General features: G+C 42.6%; 1 protein-coding gene across 2 annotated transcripts in view; it reads right to left on the bottom strand.

Moving 5' to 3' along the window:
- Positions 1–26,348, bottom strand: part of prex2 (phosphatidylinositol-3,4,5-trisphosphate-dependent Rac exchange factor 2) — a 98,414-nt gene that overhangs the window by 12,612 nt on the left and 59,454 nt on the right. For both annotated transcript variants that reach the window (XM_084340151.1, XM_084340152.1), the window contains 11 exons: positions 23,394–23,573; positions 22,712–22,806; positions 22,147–22,229; positions 21,258–21,348; positions 18,189–18,317; positions 16,822–16,863; positions 15,515–15,612; positions 15,267–15,413; positions 11,558–11,660; positions 11,299–11,442; positions 11,083–11,197 (listed from right to left, as the gene is read on the bottom strand). In XM_084340151.1, coding sequence (XP_084196277.1) covers positions 11,083–11,197; positions 11,299–11,442; positions 11,558–11,660; positions 15,267–15,413; positions 15,515–15,612; positions 16,822–16,863; positions 18,189–18,317; positions 21,258–21,348; positions 22,147–22,229; positions 22,712–22,806; positions 23,394–23,573 — 1,227 coding nt within the window. The remainder of the gene's footprint in view (positions 1–11,082; positions 11,198–11,298; positions 11,443–11,557; positions 11,661–15,266; positions 15,414–15,514; positions 15,613–16,821; positions 16,864–18,188; positions 18,318–21,257; positions 21,349–22,146; positions 22,230–22,711; positions 22,807–23,393; positions 23,574–26,348) is intronic.

The raw sequence follows: 26,348 nt of genomic DNA, 5'->3' as shown, positions 1-26,348 counted from the left end.
GTAGATGCGGCACTGCCAGAGGTTGAGGGAGGGAGATTGTTTACAAGAAGCAGTGAAGCAGGGCTCATTCATCTGCATTCACTCTGCTATTAGGTGATTAAAATCAGGCCAAGGAGGCATTCATTATGAGTGGGGTACTTCTGCCTGACATATTATTAATGAAATTAATCAATCAGAGCTGAGTTACCACGTCCCTGATTCAAGATTTTACAGTGATTATGAAGCAGCCAAGTTGAAATGAAAAGTCATCGAGAACACACAGAAATGTAAACACGCACACATTGACTACACACTTCCCCAAAGTAAATGTAGGAAACAACACGACTTAACATTAATTCCCTTCTTTTCTGTGATCTCACATTACACAGATTTTAGCCTCTCACACCGGGTGCCAGTGTTCAGAATTGATTTTAAGGCATTACATGGCTCAGCTCCGATACTGACCCCTTTCACGACTGACCTCTTGGTTCGTGCAACACTTAAAACCAAAGGCGACCGTTCTTTTGCGGTCCTGGCAGGCAGACTCTGGAAAAAACCTACTGGTTCCACTAATGCATATACAGTACATGAAAGGGAGAAACTACTTTTTCCTGCACTGATCAGAGTATTTGAGAAATCGGGCTATTTTGTTTCCATAACACGTCTTCTTTCAGACTAGTGGAAATAAATTGTCCAAAATACACATTTAGATGTTTAATTCAGATTTCTGTTTTGGAGATTTATGCAAATTAGACTGTTTTAATTAGATTTCCCCATTTTCTTTTCGCCTTTTAAATTCTTTATTTAGAGGATACTGAGAACTAGCCTTGAAGGTACAGAGAGCATTAGAAGTCTGCAGTAGTTGATGAGGTGGGGGATGAGGTGCAAGTGGAGAGACACTGGGAACAGGGCAGTGCTATCAGGGCTGATGTGAGCATTATTCATCATTCTTTGTCTAAATGTATGGAATTTTACTATTTATATCTGTAGAGACACTTTTCTCATACTCTGAGCCAGAAATCTATACTTCAGTACAACTTACATAGACAAAACTTTGCTGTTTTACTCCTATTTATATTCTGAAGGTTTTTACAGAGAGGTTTGTTCATACATCATCCATCGCCTGATTTATAAATCATTTTATTACTGAAAACATGAAGAAAATTGATTTTTTGCTCTGCTTTTCTGATAAAATAGAGATATCCGAAATTCCCTCTGTAAAACCTCTTGGCTTTAATATATCAACAGAATGGGACCAGAGTGTTTTGATCAATGTTTTTTAACCAATGATAAGATATCTGTTCAGGAAATGTATGTAAATTACACTAGTTAAGTTACTAGTTAATACGATAATGGCTCATTTGCACATTTATACATCACAGTTCCGAAAGTTAAATGTTTTATTTCATGGTGACATCTATTAGTTAGAAAATGTACCCTATCAGTGTATATAGTACACTTCCTTCATCCTTTTAGGCCAATATGGCTTTATGCCTACAACAGCATGTTTTCTATTCACTTTAGCTCATTCACATATAAACCTACGGTGCGACACACATCTATTCAACACGGATGTTCATTTTATATCGTCACTTGTTGAAGGTTTCCAAGGTCTCAATCCCTATCCGGCAAATTATCCTTTAACCTCGTGGCGTGCTCCACTAAATGACTGCCAGCAGAGTTTGCTAGGGGTTCAGATGGAGCTAACAGCCCATGTAATTGGTTCAAGATGGCCTTATCATTCAACTGATGCTCACGAGTTACTCCGCACCTCATGAGGAATACACACCTCTTCAATTCCTCTCATAAAGTCAATGGCCACGACTGTCGAACAATCTATACAAGACTGTGTTCAAGGCTCTAAATATTTGATTTCCTCATTAAAGGTTTGACAGTAAACACCTGGCTTCCAGACTCAGCGAAAGAGCCTCTGCGACAAACGCACGAGTGGCGGACAGTGGATGTGCCATCTATTTAATAAGTGAATACTTAAATAATTAAATAGCTGGAATGTCCACTAATTCCTTTGTGGTCTTGGTATTATAGTGTAAGGGCTTACACAGCATTCTCTGAGCAGGTCAAACAAAGAAAGAAACGAGATTAAGTGAAGCCATAAAACATCACAGAGCACAAAAGAAAGGTTATTGGGATTCAAAACCTTGTCCTAAAATCCTAAAATTCTGACTTTTACCGCAGATGTTTCTGTTTATCTGTCTCCTTCCAACTGTGGGTTCAACAGTCATCAGACTTTATCTTTAAAGGTCTGTAATAGAATCTATCTGAGGCGACTCGACTTCTGCCCACATCTATTTATCTCTTTCAGACTAAATAAAAGCACCTTGTCTTGACCTTGTGCTTCTCTCCTGCAGAAACAAGGTTATACTACCCACTGATTATCTCGTCGCCTACTGTAAGAGTTCTATAAATACCATCGGCCACAGCTTGAGACGCAGGGCCGACTCTCCTGGAGGTCTCTAATGACAAAATAACAGGAGTCAGACTACAAGTGATGTGTGGTTTTAAGAGGACCTGCAGTACATCTTAGCTGAAGGTCTTTTGTCAGAAACATTTATTATGGATGAAAAATGAAGTTTTAAGCCCACACAGTGAAGAAAAAACACAACACTGTGTGGCTCGATTACATTACATACACCTTACGTACATAAGGTAGGGTCTATAACTTCAGAGGTTCTTCAGCATCGAGGGCCCCTGCAGGACTTTGCATAAGATTTTCCACTGGCATTCTTAAACATTAAAGCTAAAAAAAAATAACAGCTCCTCTGGTTTAATCCTCAAGTTCTTTAGGGTTTATTTACACTAATCAAAGCTCCAACCCGCCATCTGTCAGCCCGTGTGCATCAAACACAAAGGTTGCATAAACTGTGTGTGATCAGGCTCATTATTCTGAGCATTTCCCTTCTTCATATTTTGCTTGAATCAAGGAAACTTAAGGTGAAGCTTGCCTGCAGCTCCTTTTGCAATAAGTCGCAACTGGCCACACACACGCATGCACACACACAACAGGTTACACATGAGACTCTAATGGAGGATTTGGCTGCAGGCCAGAGATGACCTGCTCTGCCTGTAGCTGGTTTTATTTTATTGGGCCGATGAGAATACTTAATTCTCTTTGTTTCTGCTTCCTTCATGACAATAGGACACTTGAGGCCCTTCACAGCACAGGAGCATTAGTAGTCAGCTGCAGCGTCAAAGAAGAAGGATCTGAGGCACAGATGTTTTCACAGAGAAGCGGCGTGGGAATGGGCACATTGGCATGACATCCTCCATTTGAAAAAGCACAAAAGAAGCTAAAACGATCCCTGAAATACCTCGAGTCTTCCACGGATTTGGTTTCACACCCGTTCGCTCATGAGGACACAAGTTAAGTGTCTAGGATTTATAACAGTATATGTGATCCTGCAGAGGTGCATGCTGGTCCATGTAAATCACTCACACTGCCATGATGGATGACACTCAGTGTTATTAAATCCCCCACAAACCCCTGCAGTGTGCGGCAGGGCCGCCTAAGAGCTAATGAGGACTTCCAGGAGCCCTCGCATGCCACACGGTGATGCTTCTGCACTGACACCAGAGAGGTGGTGTGTGTGAAGCGTGTTGGAGGTCATATCCTTACCCCACGCCTACTTCCTATTTACACCACCAGGAAAATATTTATGACCAGCTACTGTATATGTCAACTGCAATTTAATATGGAGCACATGCCAGCAGGAAAAATGTATTAGCTCTATGTAGGTAACAACAGCATGCTTATAATTTTGGTCAGAAGACACAATAAAAACCCAAAAAAATATTTCACAGGTATGCTGAGTACATTTAAATCAAGGGTGAACTGCAAAGTCACTCGTGTCAGTCAAGAGCAGGAAACAAATGTCCGCTCCTTGACACCAAAAAGCAGATTAGTGTTAATGGGGTCTTGGTGTCGCAGCCAGCTGAAGACATATTACCACTAAATCATTGTCAATGAAGACACACGTGCAGTTACTGCATATATTACAATGCAAAAATAGCGACTGGCTCAAAATGGCAAGATTAACGGCCCTGATGCTGCACATAAGTAGATGCAAAGTATTCTTGCCTCCCTGTAAAGGTGGTTTTCTTTAACTTGTTGGAAGGTGAGCCAAGGTCTTTTTTACGATATACCAAGCATCACCAAGTGCACGGCTGTCATCATTACAGCCGCTCAACGACAGAATCATAGAGAAATGATAAATAGAACCAGGTTTTTGATGCTCAGCCTCACCAGGCTTCATAAACAAGGGTTCAGTGCACACTAGCTGGAGCAGAACGAAGCCCCAGCACCAGCGCTCTTGTGGATTGGGGCTCCCAGCGCCGGTGCAAAGACCATAGCATTTTCATCACTTCCTAAACCAGAGAAGGAAAGCTCTGTTTCTGTTGTTTCTGGGAAAATAATCATAATCAGGTATGATGGCTCAAATAAGAAGTATTTTTCATTCTGTGAGGAAAGCCTAAAACGTCTTCTCAGGTTAGAGGTGGAGCCGTCTGAGAAATCCCACTTTTCCCAAACTAGCTTTTCAATACTAATGCATGTCAGATGGAAGATTAGGGAACTTACTGCAGTGGCTACAGACCATATTCTTACGGCGGCCATTTTCCTCATGCTCAGGGTGGGAAGCTAAAATATCATCTGACATTGAGCTGACAAGCTGGGAATCTGTCAAGTAATAATTTAACCGGTTTCTGATTGATCCGCAACTGAAGAGGCAAGGATAGTACAAATCTAGAGGGACATGTGGCCATATTTCAGGATAAAACAACATATTTGATAACCTGTTAGCCAACCATAGCGTTCAACCACTTCATAACTAACATTATTGTTTGATTACATCCAGTGTGTTCCACTTCCATGCTTATATGTTTCCCAGATGTGTGTTGATATTTCAGAATCACTTCACGCCTTCCCTGTTGTATAGTGTATCACTATCAAACAGTAACTTTAGCGTGGAAGTAGTTGAATGCTAACATTAGCTGTTGTCTAACAGAAGCTAATGGTTGTCAAATATGTTGTTTTACTATCCATCATCTGATCAGTTGCTGATCATTTAGAAAGTGGTGAAATGATAATATTTTGTCAGATTCCCAACGTTTATACAACTTGCAATTCAGAAAACAGCAGCATAACATCATCCCAGCATTCAAGCTTCTAACCCTGAGTGTGACGTCAACATGAAATGGCCACTGTGTCTGTTTGAGCTGCAGATTTGTAGCATCGTTTCGATGTCGGGGACAATGGTGGGATTCATATTTGTGTGCTGAGCAACTTGAAGTGACGTCACGCTATCTATGGTCTCTTGTTGAGCATATATTGTGGCGGTGTCCTTGGAGAGCAGGGCTGTCAGGGAGGCTTATATATATGGTTGTAGTTGCACGTTTGTGATGACGCAAGCAGAGGTGGATACGTGTGTATATCAAAACCTCACCTGAGTCGGCAAACTAGCAGCTCGCAGCATTAATCACGCAGCACTTTATCTTGCATATTCCCTCTATAAACGCTGGGTCACGTCTGAACAACAGCGAGAGGATCGATCTCTGCTCCAGCCACAGGGCAGCAGAGACAAAGGGCGGAGTGATAGAGCTCACTACTGTGCTGTAACTGACACTCTGACCTGCAATGAGCATCAAGCATTTCTGCTTAATCAAGACAAACTGCACTGCAGCAGTGTGATTACCAGTTCCCTTCAGCTGATGGGAGAGCAAACACTGCAAGCACAAATGACCTAGAAGCTGTGACTGATGGATGTTTAACTGTTTAACAAAGCGTGGAATACAAAAGACTGTGGTTATAATAATATGTGCAATTTGTTGGGGATGCCATACTTCGGAGTTTACTGCTTATCTTTCAGTCACCATGCCTTCATTATACAGCGTTTGTCAGACTGTGTAGAATTTTAATATCCACATAAATCAAGTAGTTTTATCAAAGGGACCATAAGATGTGGAAATCTCACTACTGCCTTGTGAAACAGTGCCAAACATTTCCTCACTGCTGCCAAATGCATTTCAATTAGAGAGAAAAGCCTTAATGCAAGCAGTGCAAGCTTCCTGCCTCAGCTGTGCCAGAAGATATCGATTTTAACACGCCAGCTAACACTCACAGGTTAGTGTTACAGCTGCGGCAACATATGGGCACGGCACACATACGATTCACCGGCAGACTTTCTTCTGCATTCTTTCACCATGCTTTATGCACCAAGCTCCTTGAATCAATAGCGATTCTCTCCTGAAACTTCCTGTCAATACAACCAAAATGAGATGAAACCACAAGCCTGCGATAATCTCTCCCACTGAATAAAACATTTGCAGACTCTGTGCTGCTTCGCCCCTCTGCACTCTGCCCTCGTTGACTCCTTTGCACTCTCTCCTCAAGCCCATCATCCTCATCCCTCCGATGAAATCTCCTCCATCCTTCCAACCTGCTCTGGCGATCTATATTCCCCTTTCAATTTCCCCTTTACTGTTCTGTGACTGCGTCCTGAAGGAAAAGCCTTTTCTTTTCACAGCTTTCTATTTTTCAGATGTTGCTTCTCCCTGCAAGTGTAGACAATATACGCATTTGCAAATTCAGCTCACAATCTGTAACAGAAAATGAGAGACAATTACTTTATCCCTCTATGTCTTCTTGCCTTTGCATCATGACAATCCTGCAAACAACTAGGCTGTGGCTTAGCAAACTCAGTACGTGTCAGGGTTTCAAACCTCTTCTACCTAAATGCACATGACAGCCGAGCTGGTTTATGAAAGCATGAAAACGTGCATACGTCATCTGGTTAGCGCTGACTCCAGCGGCAGCAGCCATGTGCTTGTGATTTGGCACCGGAGTTTATGTTTTGAAGACTTGAGTGACTTCATCAGGAAGTATGGGTTTGCTCGGATCATACTGTATCTTGGTGCATGTGAGGAAAGTGTAAGCCTTACAGTGCTATCATTTACCACTCTGAAATTGGATAATGCCCACATTGCAATGCATGCTAGCAAAGTCATCAGTGGAGAAGCAAGACAAAAAACATGCTTTCATTTTGCCTTTGAACTTCTGAAAAGGTCACATCTTGACAGGATTTCGCAGCATAATGAGCGACTTTCTTCCTCGTTAATTTAATTGAAAATAAATGATCCCAATACAAAGCATTTCTAAGTGAAAATGCTAATTTTTATCCTCATCGCTATTATTTCTCCACATGCAATGTTAACAGATAAAAAATTCACTTGCAACTTCAAAACAACAATAACTCAGCGCTCGTAAATTCACACTTAGGCCTGAGGAGTAATGGGAGTGCATCTGGGGGGATCGACGGCATGAAAACACTCAAGAAATCTCAGCCCCTGCAGTTCATTCAGTTCAGTATTGCGTGTGCTGTTTCTGTCTGTCAGTCAGCCTCTGGCTCCGGCCCATAGTGTGGGTTTAACCCAACACTGCCGTGGCCGGGCTCCAAGGATAACGAGGTGCCTGAGGTTGGAACGCAGCGATGGAGAGAGGAGTGACATCACAGGCTGGTCTGTGGTCAGCCCAAAGACACATGGAGAAAGAAAACTACTGCTAACATTACATAGACAGAGACACCGTATTCGCTGACTGGTGAAAACCAGCTGGGAATATTTACTTTACTGTGATTGATGCGAACAAACAACACGCTTCTGGTGCGAGTAGTCACCTGCTATAGTTTTGCTTGTTCTTACTGTATTATTCCATGTACACATGAATGACTGAGCGGCAATGCTGAATTAAAAGTGCTACTTGGAGAGTGGTTTGGATGACCGTGAGGCTGAAACCAGTAGCCAATGAATCGGTAAGTCCATCAACAAAATATAAATGAACAACCATTTTGATTGATTCACTGTTTGAGTTCATTTACAAGCAAATATACCAAATATTAAATAAGTTTAGTTAAGTAAGTCAGTGAACAGTATGTCTTTGAGTTTTGAACTTGTTTCGACAAGATTTTTTTTTTTTTAATCTGTCGTCTTGGGCATTTTTCAGTATTTTGTGGTAATTTAAAACGATTCTTCATTAGGGAGATTTGTTAATGAGGAAAATAATAGTTAAATGCTGTACATAGGTGGAAGAAGCAATATTACCAAAGCATTCTATAATAATGGTACTTAAATGCACAGTATGTCAACTCTGCTGCTAGGGGTCCCTCAAAACAAACAATTAAAAAAATGTTCATGGACGAGTTTTATCGACTTCCTTCCTCTATCGACTTCCTTCCTCTGTCTCTGACATATCATCTGATGTTTCCCTCTAAGTTAAAGCCACAGGTCACCAAAATAAAACACACCGTTACCTTGAGTAAAAGTGCAAATGTCTGGGTTTGACCATTGTAGGAAACATTTGGGATCATGTCAGTACACAACTCGACAAAATATACAACAAAGGTCTGGTTGTTTTTAGACATTCTTTTGTGGAAATGTTATATCTTTCAGCAAATGCATGTAAATATAAATAATCATTAAAATAACCTCTCTGAATGTCACACTATTACATATTTTATTAGTGGATTATTTTTACTGATGCATTATTGCGCAAGAAGAATCGAACTGTTGTAGTTGGTCTTCATATATACTGTAGAGCAGTGACTCCCAAAGTGCCGGTCAGGGCCTACTGGTGGCCCGTAAAGGTACTGCAGTTTGAACCATGACATATTTACGATTATTTTTGAGTGTTAATATTTAAAGAACAATTAAAACAAGCGAGTTAAATAACACGTTGTTCTTCATTTATCTGACCTATTTTTATCTGGTCTTGAGTTTAAGTCTGTTCCCCACTGATGTGTATGACATCTACTGATCTTTACATGCACTGCTGGCTGGCATTACATGAAACAATCCTAACACAACATCAGAGCGTATCTTATATTGCATCCATAACAAGTGCATGTGTAAAATTCAAATTGTTATGTGTCTGTGGATGGATTATTCATTTGCACTGCACTGCCTCTACCCAACCTTCACATAGATTTTTTCTGTTTCTGAAAGAATTTAAGTTAAGTAGCAGTATGAAGCAGCATGAAATAACAATATTCAAGTGAAGGTCATAATAGTACAGTTCCACCGCTGTCAGTCATTTGCTTTGCACTGTGTCTTTGCCTTATATGAGTCATTAACTATTTTTTTATAGCAACAGCAGTGAAGCAAACTCCTGCTCCTGCACACTTTTCATACATGTGATATAAAGAATTGTTCCTTGGATACAAAACATATGTCAACCCAACACCAGCTGATTCACATACGAGTATATACAATGTAGAGCTCAGAAAGCTGATTGGATTGAGACAGAAAAATCTGCAGTTTGGCGCTGAAACAGGTATGGAGATTTAAAAAAGAGACTAGAGAGTATCCAGTCCAGTTGGGTGTTTGAAGCACGCTGCTGACCCACATCCCTACCCAGCACCCCTCATGCTCCCCACTTCACCAGCCTCACTCGTTTTGCTTGTCAGTGCACATCTGCTCCGTGTTACTGCTGGAGCCTCTGCTGTCAATTCAATTAGGCTCATTCTGCACAGGTCATACTGTACAGAAACACACATGCAGGCATAGAAAAACACAGGCTATTCTGAATCACACGGCTGAATCCTGGATGTACTGCTTTGAGTAATGAAAGCTTATTAAGATAATTTCATTTTAAAAGGTGCTGCAGGCGCCCTGACACAATATATCTCTCCCTGTGGTTCTTAATTAGGATAGTGACATTTTAGAGACTGATCATGCAGTCCTTACTGCAAACAAGGACTCAATAAAATGAAATGAAAGAGATGCCACAAAATGCCAATACTGCACTATTAAAAGGTTGTGGAGTCCCAGAAGATCTAGTAGACAATATTATCACATAAAGCGATGGAAGGACAATTGCGCTAGAAGGATTTAATGACCCAGCACAATGTGGTACGTGTGGAAATCTGACAGAAATGAATGCTTGAAATTCTTTTCACTCATTTCGCTAAACGCTACGAACAAATTAAAAACCATCCGCGGAAAGCAACCCAGAAAATTAATGTTTTTGTCGCGGCACCGATGTACTAAATCATCCGCCCGCCCCCCCTCCCCTCCAATGCAGATTGTCCCTAAATAACATGATGAAGTTTTGCTGTGCTCTGTGTTTAATTATCCACACAATCAGCAGCAGATGTTTAGCCGAAGCCGACGTGTCGACTGGTGGCACTCGTAGGTATTCAGCGAGGGAATGCACCCTGGCTGGGCTTCAAACGGCTTTCCAAGAGTGTGAACGATTCTTTCTAGATGGTATCAGAGAGTATCGTTTCATCTTGATGAGCAGTATCTGTAGTAAGTAGATTGGCAAATGGGCTGGCACTGAACTCAGATCTATGATAACAGTGTCCAATTTATAGACCACAAGAGGATCGGATGTAAGTGTGCGTCTACAAATCTATCTTGTAGGACATTTTGCCGAAGCCACATCTCATTTCTTCAAAGTCTAAAATATTTCCTAAAAGATGAATTCGTAATGTGCATCCACAGACATCCTTTTACACGCAGGTGGTTTAAATGTGACTTTCAGTCAGGTAGCATCTAATACGAAACTAAATTGATATTCAGACAGCATGCCGCACAGGCCTGACACTCGCTCACACAACCAGGAGATTAAATAAAGCCGAGCCTTTATTTTCAACTCCCAGAAGTGTCCGTTTCTTCCTTTCTGTTTCCACCTCATTAAATTATCCATGCCTGGCCAATCACAGAGGCTCTCGGGTGTGCGGCAAATCGAACGGGGTGCGAGTTAACTCAGTCCAGCAGCTGTACGTAGGCACTACATCAGCGCCGGTGACACGCTGGGCACTCTCATCCAATCACTGCCGCCCCTGCTGCGTGCGTTCGCAACCAATCATAAAACATTCCCGCTGTGTCTCTCTCAGCCAATCACCTTGAGGCCCCGCTGGGCGTTGAGAGTCAAACCCGACTGGCACAAGTTGTGTTGATTTATATTAAAGTAAAAGAGCCAAATCACACAGCCTCAAAGTAATGTGTGTGTGTGTGTGTGTGTGTGTGTGTGTGTGTGTGTGTGTGTGTGTGTGTGTGTGTGTGTGTGTGTGTGTGTGTTGTACAACATACCTCAGTCTCTTGTAGTACTGTTTGACTTTATCCAGTGAGGCAGCATTGATTTGGGCCTGGTATTCTTCCACTGACACATTGTCTCTGTAGTAGTAACCCTCCATACTCTCCAGTGCTGCAGACATTACAAACCAGGGAGTGAAAGATAAAGTTATATTTATATACGTACATTCATCTCTGCACTCCATGCAAGTTCCCTAACCAGGCTTCCTGTACCTTGTGTGAAGAGCACAGGGTAGATTTTGATGCCCCCTCCGTTTCTCAGACGGTGAGGCAGCTGGGAAAAGTAGAAACTCTCAAGGTAGAAGCAAACCTTCAAGGTCTGACGGGTGCCCTCCACCTGGTACGACATGGGCATGTCTGCCAGAAGATATGAGATATATTTAGAGAACTCTTTTAAGCTTAATTTCCTAAATTGAAAAAAAAAAAACAGAAATGCTAGTCAAATGTAAGCTTAAAGTCTCAGTGTACATACTGGCCACCAGCGGCTCCCCTTCAAATTGCTGGAAGTAGAAGGTGACCTTCTCCAAGTCAATAAGGGCCACCTGAGTGTCCTCCAACATGGCCTGCTCATCAGTCTGACGAGAGAAAGACAGCATGCTAGTGAGATTGTAGAGGTGAAGAAAGCATTAGGATCATTTTTTGGTCAAAGAGACAGCACACAAATGACAAATTAAAGGGGAACTTCATCAATTCTCCACATCAAAGTCTCTTTGCAGCTCTTGGGGATTACAATTACAAATGAAAGTACACATTATGCAGAACGGCTCCTTCTAACAGCTTAATTAGAGCCAAGAAACTTAAGTTCTGGGAGAAAAAGGACTACAGTCAAGTAGACGCTTAATGAGTTGATCAATACCCTGCTCCTTGACAGAGATCAATTCTTGTTAAAGAATCAACATTTACTGTTCAGCAAGATCTGGCTCTTACTAATGATTTAAAGTCCAAACATTAATCCCTGAGGAACACCTCAGAGAACTCGTGTTGTCTTGACCACCAAGTTGTTTCTCACTGGATCTAGCCACTCAGGATGTTTAAGGGGAGAGGGCGAAGAAAACAAAAAAGGCACCACATGTATGCAGGGGGGCACCGCATTTTGTCCACTGGAAGTGAATCTCTGCAGCACGACAGTACTTCATCTTAATGCTATTTTGTCACACATTTGACCTTATTAAAAAAAAGGTAGATATTGCGATTTTAATAATATTTTGATTAACTGTGCAGCCCTAGGCTTTATTGGCACTAGTATAAGACTAGTATTACTTGGGGAGCTCTAGTAATTTGTAAAACATTTGAAGAAGTTGTCTGTGATCCTAAGCCCGTGTGAATCTGCCGAGTCAATAATTTGAAATGCAAAACTACACCACATATTACCTCCCATATTTTACCTTTATATCTTTATCTTTATATTAAGGGTTGTATTTCTTTCTTTCTTTTCAAACATGACATCTGAACAAGTAAGAAATTCGATTACAGCTCATAATATGCTTAACAGCAGTCGACAGCTAGATTTTGACATTTAAAAGTAATGACGGAGAAGGTTGGGAGCAAACAAAAGGTTGTCATATTCAACAACAGCCACAAAGCATCTGTTGCTTGAAATAAATGAGCTGCAAATGCGTAGTTATGGTTGGAACAAATGCAGAAAGTGAGCAAAACAACTCTATAAAGTATTAATATTGTGGCAGACACTTCACTTCTGAAAGTTGATGCTAAAAGAAGCCTTGACATCAGTATTTCTAAATCACATGAGGTCCCCTGCATGTGTAACAGCGTGTATGCCCACGTCTTTGTCTGTTTTCACGTTTGCTTTAGCTTGTTTGTTTGTACCTCTGATTGTGTTTCCTTTTCAAACATGCACTCAGCATCCTCACACACACACAAACAAGCACATGCGCTCGTGGCGAAAGCGAAAGCAAAAGCGGCTCGAATACATTTCGGATCGTGACGCCCCGCACTCCTCCGTCACCCCTCCCTTCCCCTTCTCTTTCTTCTTCCTTCTTTCCTTCATCCACCACATGCAGAGGGATAACCAGGGCAGTGGTGAAAGAGGATTAGGGCCTTTTTTTCCTAAAGACACATTTGAGATGGCCCGACATGTGACGGAGGAAGACCCGCTGCCCTGCCAAGTGACGTCTGCTGCGTGTGGGCAAGTTTGTCTCATAGGGTTTCACATAAACACATTCAGCATACACAATAGCCCAAACGTAGACACACACATCCACAGCATCCCCAGTTTTTGTGCCTTTCATGTGGTGCCCTAAAAAGGAGCGTGCCGAGATTTCACTGGAATCACCTGCAGGTACTGAGACCCTGTTTTGTTCCGCGGGGACACTTGAAAGAGAAATGTCTTGAGAAATGAAGGGGAAAAGAGAGACAGCACTGCAGGACGAAGAGGGAAAAGCATCAATGATTTCTGGGGATCTGACGTAAGCCGCCAAAATACACTTTTAAAGCACTTCCTGTGTTGCTAATTCCCAGTGAGCAAAGACAGAAATAGAAACTAAATCGAAATACCTCACCCCAATAAAAACATGTTTTTCTGTGTGGTTGATGATGCAAAATGCAGAAAAGAAATAGATGGAAATAGGACATAAATGCTTTGGAAGAATGTATTACAGTCCTTTAGCAGCTTGAGTTCCAGTTTCTCTATCATGATTGAAAACTTTGAAATTATTTAAGAAATTCTTGGAGGGAAAGGTTAATATGGATCTGAGTGAGGTCACGGTGTGGGCGCTTGGCCTGATTTCAGCAATCCACTGTGGCTGTTCAGAGTGAACTCTCTTTTCAGATGGTCTTTTCACTGGGCTCACTTAAATTCAGGTGAGAGAGAAAAGCCAAAAGACGATTCGATTTCAAGTTTTCCAAAATAAGATCACATACTCACAAACAGCGCTCAACATTATAGGTTATATTCTAGTCGTTATCACTAATGAATTGCGTTTTGTTTACTCAGTTTTACGTTTTTCAAGGCTGCCAGGGGTTTCAAAACCTTTCCAAAATCGTGAGAAATTAAGCGTGTTTAAATCCACGTGCAGAGGTTCAGAATCGGGGTGACAATTTAGCTTTTATGCGCCGAGACCCTGGAGGACCTGAGAGATGCTGGAAGTGTTGAAATCTTTACACATAAACTTAAAACCTACCTAAGAATGGTTTACAGACAATATTTACTTTTACTTTAGTCACTATTTTTTATTGTATTTATGTTGTATTATTTTATTACGTCAGTTATTTCATTATTTTAGGATATCATCTTACAGTATGTTGTTTTATATCCCTCTCATCAAATTTATTTCCTTTTTTAAAAATGTTGTTTTGACTTTTAAATTTCACTCTATTACTGTCTACCCTCCATCTGTCTCGGTTTGTTAGTCTTCTGTTGTTAGTCTTTTGAACTGCCCTAACCTGTATGAAAGCTGCTTTAGCAATAATTTTGATTGATTGAATAAAAAGTTCTGATATCTAGTCTATCTGCTTATGACTGACATTAGATAACATGTATCGATGTCAGCAGCAAGTTCACATGACACAAATGAACAGAGATCGACAGTAACTGAGTTCATCCCTTTCAGACCTGAACTGCAGTTTGACATTTTTCCACAACATCCCCAGACAACAGCTCCAGCTCAAACAATATCGAAATGACGGGAAAAGAAGGCGGGAGGTCGGCTGTGGCACAGCGGCACACCTCAGCGGTTCAGACCACATCCTTACACAGTCATTAAAGAACTATAAGTTCATCCATTGGCATGGGGGTGAGTAGACAATGTCTTAAATTGCTATTTTTGGATGAACTTATCCTTTAAGCTCAGCACATTTTAGTGATTTATTGTTTTGTGTCCACCATGCAGCCTGACAGTGGCATCTTGAATGATGATCTTAAAAATTAAACGAATAAACGATGACATCTTATTTTATTAGTAGAACAATTATGTTAAATGTTGCATCATTCACGTCCTGTGTGATATATGATTGTTATTGTTTGGTATTATAGTTTTATATCAGAATGTGAGTGCTACACGGGCTGGTACACACAGATAAAGCCTCTATATACAAATATATGTATTGTTATATTTTGCCATATTTCCTCAGTTTTTAATTTCTGTATTCAGACAGCAACTCCTTTTTTTCCGAGTGTCTGTTAAAGCGGATTAACTGAGAGCTGAGGCTGGTCTGGTGCTCACCAGATTGGGGGAGAGGAGGGACTGGAAGTGGAAGAGCAGCCCAGCGCTGGCAATCTGCTCCAGCCAACGGCGGCTGGCTTCCTGGGCCTCCTGAAGGTCCTGGGGGTCCGAGCCGTCCCCGTCCTGGTCCCTGCCTACATTGTGGAACTGAGAGTGGACACATAGAAGAGATCAATGAGTGAGCTGAGGTTAAGAATCAACCAAAAATAGATATTTTCATTATTCAGTCAGATATGTGTGTAGTTTACCTGGTTGAGGACGGCCAGTAGGTGCTCTGAGAAGGCACAAACAGCCGCAACTAGAGACTGACAGAACACCATATCTCGACGCAACTGGATCTCTGAGTCTGGAGGGAAAGAAAAAGGACATGAGGCTGAGAGGAAGAAAAAAAAGTTAAGTACAAACAATAAATCAAAGTAAGAGGAAAGAGATGTTAGAAGTGAATATTAAAATCAGAGGTGTAAAGAGGTGAGGTCAAATGTAAAAAAAAAAAAAAAAAAAGGAGTGACAGAAACGAGCAGCAAGAGTTTGTTATGATAATTAAACTTTTCAGACTTTTTAGGTCAGACTCTATGCCGTGGCAATTTTTAAGCTTTCAATAAGGTGACGAAAAGCCGTGGCTGCTTTTTTTTTAATCTGCTGGGTATTAAATATTGTATCAGGGAGGAAAAAAATGAGAGCAAATGACAGGTGTGCCCGAGTGGAAAATAATTGGCTGCCATAATGTCCTGAGAAATAGGCCCCCTGAAAAAGTTCAGCAATTCACCGAGTTAAAAATGAGTTCATGAACTCCTCTGAAATGAATAATGTGTCATGAGGAATGACTGCAAACTCTTTGACACTATTAGCTAATCCCACCAAAACCTTAGAAAATATATATGCTTTTTTCACTTTTTCTTATTAATTTATAGTTCCTGGAGGCATGTAAGGGAACATAACACATGATTTCATCAGTGTGCTTTCTTGACATCTGAGCTTAGCAGTGCTGCAAGGTTTGATGTGGATTTTCATCCATAGTCACTCTTAGTGCTGTGGAAGAGAGGACAGTATTCACTCTGTTCCCCCGCGATATGTGTTTTTGAGAAGGTTTCTTACTACTAAACCAGTAAGTAACAAAACCTGCCTGCTTATTAATGCAACCATGTGTTTAACTGTGCCTTTTTGTAGCACTCAGCACTCGGGTTTCTAGGTCTAACTGGGATTCTTGTGCTTTTGACAGTAGCCAGGCTGCTAGCAGTAGCCAACAGTAAGACCACAGGGAGGAGGGAATGTTGGAAAGTTGTCTATTTCTGCTTTAAGTTTACACTGTTCTTTCTTCTTTAAACAACTCTCTCTGTTTGAGTGTGTGTTTCTGATTTCCATTCTTTACTTGTTCTCTTTCCCCTCTCAGTCATGTTTACAGTTTCAACCACAGAGTGGTTCTCCAGCGCAGGACACCATGCCTTCCACAATGTTTTTATTTATTTAATAATTTTTCGTGCAAAAATGCATTAAAATTTCAGTCATGGCAATATTTTGTGTTGCTGTGTTCCTGCAGGAGGACAGTAAGACAAACCTGTGTACTGTAGTAGAACCAAGAGCAGTCGTGTCTTCACCTCTGAAAAAAAAAGAAATAAAATCAGTCCAGTGAAGCAGTGAACAACCTTACAGCAACTCCCAAAGAGCTCCTCTCCCAGACTGCAGTAGTATGACCTGTGCTATAAACTTGTCCCCTTCAAGTCATAAATAGGACGATGCTGTATTACTCTTCTGCTCCATCCTAGCTCCACAGCTGTTTATCTTCACATATAAGAAAAAAATAATAAAAACCAGCCACAGGCAAAGATAATAACATAAATCCGTATTTGTTTATAGTCATATCAGAGCCGCGGGAAGCTTGGCAGGACGCTTAGCTGCATGAAAAAGCCATCATGGGGAGAGGTAGGGGGGAAAAGAAGTGGTGTACACAGGCCAAGCTGCACATTAATATGAACTCTGCTTATTTGTACTCTCTCAGTTGTGACCGCCAGCTCACCTTTCCCAGGCGTGTCATGTGGCTGGCCTCAGGCCCCGGCTGTTTGTATCTCAGTGTGTTTGCCCCGGGTGTGTCTGTATGTATAGTACATATGTGTCTGTATGTGTGTTCAATCTGTGTGCCAACAAACACAATACCGCACACTCCCGTTGCGGATAAATGAGGCTCAACTCCCTCTGTAGATATAAACATCTCATAGTGTGCAGCTCCTCGTTCTGAAACCTGCTAGTTTTCAGCTCCAACTCTGCAGCTCAAATTTATGTATCCCAGAATGGTTTTGGGTTAAAAGTTTAAAGTGTGCAGCGCAGTTAGCGGTCTGGGACAGCCTGTACCCACACAGCTGTAACACGGGCTATTACTGCATCCAATAAATATGATGAGGCACACTGGAGAATTGGTCAATTTAATGTACACTACCTCCCAAGCCTGGCGTGCCTTTTCATGACATACTGCTTGTTCACATGATCCTTAAGTGCCTAACAATGTACGACAGTAATAAGTTTGAGTGTGTGTAAGCCAGTGTTGGGGGTTACTGTAATCAAATTAGACCCAAACACTGGTGTTAAAGGTGCAATATGTAAGAATTCTGGTTTAAAACATCCACAAATCAATTGAAGTTATCAACAGAATGGAAAGAAATAACAGGTTCAACGTCATGTGTTTTGCAAAGATATCTCAGAAGTTAGCATGCTAACCAGCTAGCCACAGCCCATTCTGTCACCTCTACGAGCTCCCAGTCTGGGCCGCTAGCTGCACAGCCTACTAGCTAACGGCAGCAACAGTTAGCGGGAATTTGCGGTTACTCTGCTGATGTGCTTCTCCCCATTTGTTTTAAAGTGACCTTCGACGGGCGGCCAATTCTTACATAGTGCACCTTTAACCACGATTATGTTCAGGTGCACACTCACCCTCCACATATTTGGCGATGGTTTGCGTGAGGGTCTGAACGCTGCTGGGAAGGTTCCAGGGATCCTGCTTGACGTGGAGTCGTAACTTTTTGGTGCAGTTCACCTTGGGCTCCATCTCCTGCTGAAACTCTGAAACACACACAGACATGCACAGAGAATTGGCATCGGGGCGGTATATGAGTGTATGTGTAACTGCTAAGCACATTTTGCATATGGAGAAAGGTCAATTATATGACAAACTGCCTTTGTCCACCTTTCGCATTATTAAACATCCCCTCCACACATGTACGTATGTATTTGCGATGTCACCTCATCTTGCTCACGGCCTCTTAAAATCAGATTTTCAATGAGCACAGAGAAAATTTAGACTTGAAAACAGCCTTCAAGTGTTGAACTCTGTGGCACATACATCATTCAACACAGTCAAGCTCAAACATTCAACTGTAGGAACAAGAAGAAAACATGCTGTTGACTGGAGGGAGAATTTAAGTAGTGAGGAAAGAATAATAAACATCTTGATCGATTCCCTTTTCTCCCTCTTCTCCAGCTCTCTTTCTCCCTGACTCTCTGGTTAACACAGATTTTTACTGCCATCATAAAATCCCCCTTACTTTGCTAAAACACTTGGCGCACATCGAACTGTTTAAAACTATAACACCCTGAATTATTTATTAGACTGATTATTCAGTCAACAAAATATTTCAGCGAAAGATGATCATCAAAAAAAGATGACAGAAGCCAATTAATTATTACACTCTAATCATCTTTCACTTTTCATCGTCTATTCCGCTTTACGTCTCAGTTACTCTTCATGTGTCTCTCTGCACATTTGTGTCATTCTTTCTCCATCTGTCTGAATGAAATGATAAAAAATTATGGCCTGCAAACAAACGATATTCTTCTGTTTTATAAGCGTATCCTGCATATTCCTTGTCTTTGCAGTGGCAAAACGTGAGTTTAAAGGTCTGTCAGCGTGGCGTAACCCCTCTTGAAACTAGACAGAACGGCTTGTAATAAAGTTTACTTTGCAGACAAAAGCAAAGAAGAGATCTGTGATAGAGCGGTGGCTGTTTAACAGAGGCTTCAAGGGGGGTTTGGAGTGTGTGTTTGTGTGTCTGAGGGCGACGGAGAGAGTGAGAGATCAGATGCAGGAATGCTCCACTTGTTAGATAATCCTATTTGCTCTGTTATCAACCACACACATTACTGGAGTGGAGATGGATCAGCTATGATCAAGGCCTCCACATCCCTCCTGAGGGCATTTATGCACGCGCACACACACAAACACACAAAACACGGGAAGACCTATTTTCAGTTCAAGCATATCGGCGCTCACTCGAAGACAGCCTGAGATGAGAGGGGAGTCTGTGTGCCAAACGAGTCGGGGTGTGTGGAGGCTTCCCTCGTCCAAACATACAAAATAATCTGCTCTTTTGCTTTTAGTGCTGATCACACTCTATTAAAGTCACTTTCAAGATCGTAAAATAAGCAAACTTGGTTCATATCAGGGCTTTTTAAAGTCTTACGTAGCACAGTACAGACCACCACGATGCAAAACATACAGCTATAATTTGTGCAGAGTCTGGGAACCATGAAGCAACACAAGAGAGAAAGAAAACAACTGTTTCTTTTGAGTGTTTCTTCTATCTAATCTTCATAAATGGGATGAGTCACCTGAACAAAAACACCACAGATCGTGAAAGGGCATCGTAAGCTAGTTTATATCTGTAGTGGGAAATGATAAGGCTGCATTTAGCCCCTTCCAGCAACATTTCCTACATCTTGTGAGAGATAAAAACTTAACAACAGACGAGTGTGGTTAAACACCGAGGCCAAGATGAGGTTGGGTGGCAAATAAACACATAGCAAAAATAAAATGATCAGATATTCTACAAGCACAGGAGCAGCGGCAGGGTCACCCTTCCCATTGACGGGTAAGTAGCACTACAATAAACGTAAAGAGGAGATGAGTGTGCAGCAAAGTGGTGTTGTTTCAACACTATGAAGTGCTTCAGAGCGAAGGGCGGAGGGATATGTGAAGGCAAAGGGAAGTGAAAGACCCTCACTTTCCTCAGAATGACTACATGGGTGAGACAATAAAATCAGTGCAGCAGCTGAATCCTTACATTTTTGTGGAATAATGAAAATCAACATTTCCCTCTCTTTCAATTATCTTATTTCATTTGTAGTTATTCATTAATTTTTCCAGGTCTGGGACTGGAATGGGCACCAGAGCCGGAACTGGAACCAGACAAGCGGGCAACGGAACCGGGCTCTGCAGCCTCTATAGACCCGACAGTTAACAATGGTGTTGCTTTCCACTGCTCCACATCTCCTGGCGAGTAAATGGATGAAGTCTGATGCTCAACTTGCAGCGTTTCTTCTCAGTTGATTGGTAAACAGCAGCTAATTTTGGCTATTTAACATTAGATTTCTTACAATTCTTATAATAGCACCGTCCACCGTTATGTGTTTTTTATTTTTTTTACCAAGATTACAAATTAATAAGACTAAAGTGATGGTAGAAGGAGGGGGAGGGGCTGGACGGGTTCATTATCGGAAGAATTTGATGACTCTTCAAATTCCGATAAAATATGTTTATAAAAGAAAGACATGAGGGAGGAATGAGGCGAGGAGAAAATGGATGGGAATCTGTTTTTTTAAGGAGCTGGAATCCACCAACAATACTTCCACCCCCACGTCTCTACGATCACATCTGTGCAGACACGCATTACACAACAGGAAGTTGCAGCCCCTTTGCGCAGGCGGCGGCTGCGACATTTTCAGCGTGTGCTCTGGTTTCTCTCAGTGTTGGTGCTGGTTGGGCTGGGGAGTTTCTCCAATATTATCTTTCCTCTCTCAGGCCCGCTGTGCGGCCCAGCACGGCCCAGGAAGCGGAGCTACACCATCAAACAAAACACATTCCTCACAGGAAACACCTCCACTGCTGCAGTCGAATATATTTTTGATTCACAAAGAATAGCTTTGACATTTCTTGCTCAAGCTGTTTGACGGCTCGCTGCACTGTGTAAATAGACCCAGAAGCACATCACAGTCCTGGTGTTTTACCTTGTAATCCTCTTCCAGGAGTGAAGCACTTGGTCTGCTCGAACGCCCGAGCCACCACTGCCCCTCTCAGCATGCTGGTGATGGAGTCCACCTGAAGGAAGCACAAAGGTCAAGATGGTGCACTTACACGATACAGCTTCGCACTAAGCCGAGATCAAAAGTATGAGGAGGGAAGCAGAAACTGCTGCCCAAACATAACCAACACCTGCTTCTCTCGCCCTCTCTGAAACACACACACACGCAATCCCACAGAGCCCCAATGAATACAATTTGCTATGCAGTATGTAAACAAAGCTGTGGAAACTGCGCTACAATAAAACAAATGACAGGAAGCAGCCCAAAAGTGCAGAGACAGCAAAGTGCAGTTTTTTCTCCCTTTCCACTGCCGACGGAGACATCCTCAAAAAGCTTCTCCTGAATGTTGTATGCATGTGTGTTTGTGTGTGTGTGCTAAAGAGTGTGCATGTGTAATCCGATATGGTCAGCCTTTGCTTCAAAGGTCTCAGAAAGGTCATGGGTCAGATTAAGGCTGTCACGACTTTCCCTTCCTGAAGAAATACACAATTTCTGTTCTCCACACACCAAAGTCTGAATTAATATTTGACCTTTAAAACATCAAGTTGAAATATGAGAATTGTTTTGTGTTTTAAAATAGTAGAATAATCACGAAGTTGCAAAATCTTTTATGAGGCTATTTGCAATCCATCACACAACACGATCAGACAACACAATGACGGAGCTTTCACCTTAATAAGATAACCAAAAAAGTCAAATGTTTTCCTTCGGGGATTAATAAAATGTAAGATTTAAAAGGATCTGCAAGACAAACTGGATTTCAGCGATGTTCAGGGATGTCAATCACATCTGTACAGATGTGGCGCTGACTCACCTGACTAAAGAGATGTTCAAGAAAGCTGTGAAGTTTCTTCTGCTTTTCATGGGACAGCCACACACTGGAGGGCATCTCATCTCCTGCAGAGGCGGGGATAAAACGTGTCAGCATTAGTCCACTCAAGTACTAAACACATGCACGTTTACCTAGCGCAGCAACACATCTACTGTTTGACACTTTATACAAATAGCTGCAGTGTGTGTGTATGACTGTGTGTGTGTGTGTGTGTGTGTGTGTGTGTGTGTGTGTGTGTGTGTGTGACAGAGACATCCTCAGACATGGAGGGAAAGCATATTTGACAGGATGCACAGCTGTGTAAGATGTTAATGACAAATCCAGCTGAGATGTGCGGCCAAACGGTTGTCTAATCCAATTAGATTCAACTTCAGGCATTTTTGTTCTCGCCTTCTCGATGATATAATCATGCAGTAACATTATAATCATGACCTGTCACTTATAAGACTATTTTGCTATATAATGGGAATTAACCAAACTACATTACTTCTATGTAACAAGTAAGTTCACCAATGTGTGTCATGTCAGTTGTGTTGCATTTGCGTACCTGAGTCCATGTCATCGCTGTGAACGTAGGAGCTGCAGTGGCTGCTGCAGATGCTGGTGAAGGAGGCGATGGAGTTTCTGTTGCTGTTACAGTCACTGAGAAGAAACAGAGAGATCAATGTTAAAGCTAGGGATGTTAATTTAGTCTAGAGGTGTTTTTGTTGTATTTGTTGTTAGGTGTTTTCTTACATGTGAGTGAGGCATAAGGGTAGCTGGATATGGTCAGCAATGACAACAATGCGCTGCGCTCACAGTGAACAGCCCCTGAGCCTGTTGTTCAGCAGCTAGCTAACTTTGTAGCATGAAGCCCACAGGCCCTGGGCCAAAGACCAGACCCACTGCAGCAGGAACAGCCTCCTTTGGCTGCTAGCATTAGCACAAAGCACACAGGCCCTCAGCCAAGCTAGCCCTTACTGTACAGTACATCTACTCACTTATCTGATTTTGGCCAGCAGCAACCTCAATATGTTCTGCCATTCTGTGGTATGCTGTAATATTGTATGGTATATTATCTTTTATTGCTATATAAATAAAGTTTACTGTTATTGCCATGCGATACTACTGAATTTTCACAGATTTCTGTTTTCATGACACTCTCTCAGTTATTCTTTATCTAAGATGTTGCTAGCTCCCTAAGATCTCCCCGAAGCCTCTTATGTAACATTGTCCCAGTTCTATCTTACCTATATGAGTCTCTGTTGCTGATTGTGTCATGTCCAGAGTCCTCCTGCTCATCCCCTGCCACGTTAAAACACACTTTCTTCCCGTTGCGCTCCCCCTTCTCCCCCTCGCTCTCTGCTGATATGTAGCTCTCTGGAGTCCTTGCCTCTGTCGCCGGAGGGTGGGTGATGGAGGATAAAAGGCTGTCAGAGAGAAGGAGAGAAACGGTTACCAAAACAGCTGTGACATTCATCCAAAACTTGAGACAGCGGGATGAAAACAGCTTCTTTGATCAGACTAATGCAACACAGAAGGCTCTTACATTTGTCGCAGCGTGGTTACATATTGAACTGTACATCCAGTGTGGGCAGCATGTGCGTGCGGCTCAAACAGCTGAGCGAGAGGGCCAAACAAAACCTGTTTGTGCTCAGCTTCCGTCACAACAGCTTCAGATGCACAGGGATCCACATCATATTAATAAGCTCAAACATGGAGCAGGGTACAGCTGTGTCAACATGCTGCGACTCCAGTGCAAAGATCAGCTCTCACTGTTACCGCCGGCCTGTATTGTATCAGCCGACTATCAGAGGAGCAGGAAGAGGCCGGCCGGGATATTTTCACAGTTGCAGCAACACATGGTGGCATTTAAAGCCATATTCCAATAAATGCTAGGCTCTGACTTTTTTTGATCTCGCTCCCCACGCACACACACGCTGACACGCCATGTCTGTTTACATTTCAGGCCTATTTTAATTTGTGTCCGCTTACATTTTCCATTGTGTCAGAACATCGGCCTTAAGGACATTTGGAGGCAGTGCGGAGGGGGCTGCTCGAGGCCGCTGAAGTAAACAACCTGTCTCCCTCATGCTGCCCAAATGCATCTCAGATTTTTATGCCTTTCATGCTTTTAAACACCTCTCCTTTCCCCCGATTCCTCCCTCTCCCTCTCTATTGACCCCCTTTCTTCCCATTCACAGGCGCACTGGGCCACAGAGATGCCCTCATTATGGTCCACTCCAGGAGCCACCACAAAGCCCCTCCACAGCAGAGTGGCATTCCATCGCCATGGAGAAGCTCTCTAGGCTCTGTGATTGGCTATTGGTTAATAAAGAAGTGAACGCAGTTTGGGGCCTTTGGGGCGCAAACTATCGGAGGGAGCGAGGGAGAATAACAATGACTGGATCAGAGAACAGGGCTGCAACAGAGGGGAAAAAACAGGCCAAAGTACACCGCTGCTTATCGCGGGCAATCAGAAAGATCTCTTAATCTCCCGCAGGAAGCTCCTCAACCCACTTCGACACATTAAACCATTAGACATCAATCGCCTTCATTGCAGCTGTAAGTGCATCTGCATCACAAAGCTCCCCATCAGGCAGTTTAGCAGTACGTTATTTGCATTCTTTAATCCATACTGAGGTAAATGAGTCGGAGGACCCTATAGCTATGGGGAAGGAAAATATGGGAGAATGGAGGTAGAAAGTGGGGAGGGTGTGACTTGATCCAGGAAGGGAGGAGGTCCTGATGTAAAATGCACGTCCACATGCAGCTGTGACCCCTTATCTGTGGCCCCCCGAGGCAAAGGTCCACAGGTCGCTGCCTCGAAATGGATTCCTCGAGAATCAGCCAAGATGTTATGTAACATCGCTCTACGTTCGGTAGTTTTCTTTTCCTGAATTACTTGAGGATATCTGTATTCTCCCGTGGAAATACCGTAGGCTTCCTCTCTTGACTTTGGGTTGTGACGGCGGAGGTTGACATAATGCACAAAAGAGCCCTCATAAATACGGCCACTTTAGTTCATTATTTAATCATTACAAAGTGGTGCTGTCAAAGTTAGTAACACCCAGGACAGAAAGAGAAAGAGACATAGAGTGAGGAATGTTGTGTGCAGACGGGTGTGCAGAAAGCAAGACAGAGCGGAGACGAGGACGGACAATGAGACACTGAGCAGAGCGAGGACAGACAGGGCAGGGTGTGTGTGAACAAAACAAGTAGCACTGACCCTGGGCTGGTCAATGAACAGGTTAATATGCAAACTAATCTAATGAAGGGCTCAGGAGGGTTGAACACCCCCACAGAGGTCAGAGCAATGCACCCATACTAGCAACACAACCCATATTAGTTCCACTGCTGCTCGCCCACACAGCTCACACTTAACAAGCTCCTGAAGTGTGCATGTGTGTGTAGGTCTGCATGTTTAAACAGATAGTGGATGGTAAAGGTCATTATCCCCTCGCCAGCCACGTCACGGGCCATTTGAATGCGCGTGGACACAACTACGCTAATTGGCGGCGACAGGAGCGTGACAGAATTTGTCCAGACGCAGTCATTAAGAGCCCTGCTGTGGACTCCACTCATTATTACCACGGTCAGTTGACAGCTCCGCTCCATCTAGCGACTTTTAATGTCATTCTCAGAATGCCGCCGCCTTCGTTGAGGAGACTTCTAATGACTAAATCAATCAGATGATCATCTAAAGATTCAAAACACACTCATCTATTGTAATCAGGGAGCTGCCCGCCATTAATCTGCAGGTGGAATCTGGTGCTGTGAACATTTCAGAGGTTTTACACACATTGGGAATGTGTTTGCAGGCATATGTCAGAGGTCCATTGTTGCTAAATGGCATTTCCAGAGGGCACCTGGCCTAATGACACACCCTCTTCTAGTTCATTGAGATTGTATTTCCTGTTTGGGGGTGGGGGAAGTCGGACTGGAGCAGCGTTTCCCATTTCCTTTCCGTAGCCTCATGCGCTTCCAAACAATGAACCCAGTGACCACACTAAACACAGAGTGGCGAGCCAGGAAGCACCGATCTAACATACACATGCCATATCGGGTTTAAAATCCTTAGCATAAATGAAGCGTGAGCATACCTTTGTGCACAAGTTGTGCAGACAAACGGCAGAGAAAATCCCCCAAACTGACACACTCTCTCTCTCTCTCTTTTTCTCTCTCTCTCAAAAACACATGCACAC

The sequence above is a fragment of the Pagrus pagrus genome (assembly GCF_965226575.1).
Source record: "Pagrus pagrus genome assembly, chromosome: 20".
In the NCBI taxonomy this organism is placed as follows: Eukaryota; Metazoa; Chordata; class Actinopteri; order Spariformes; family Sparidae; genus Pagrus; species Pagrus pagrus.
The sequence above is the reverse complement of the archived record's forward strand: the minus strand, read 5'-3'. Positions and strand labels throughout refer to the sequence as shown.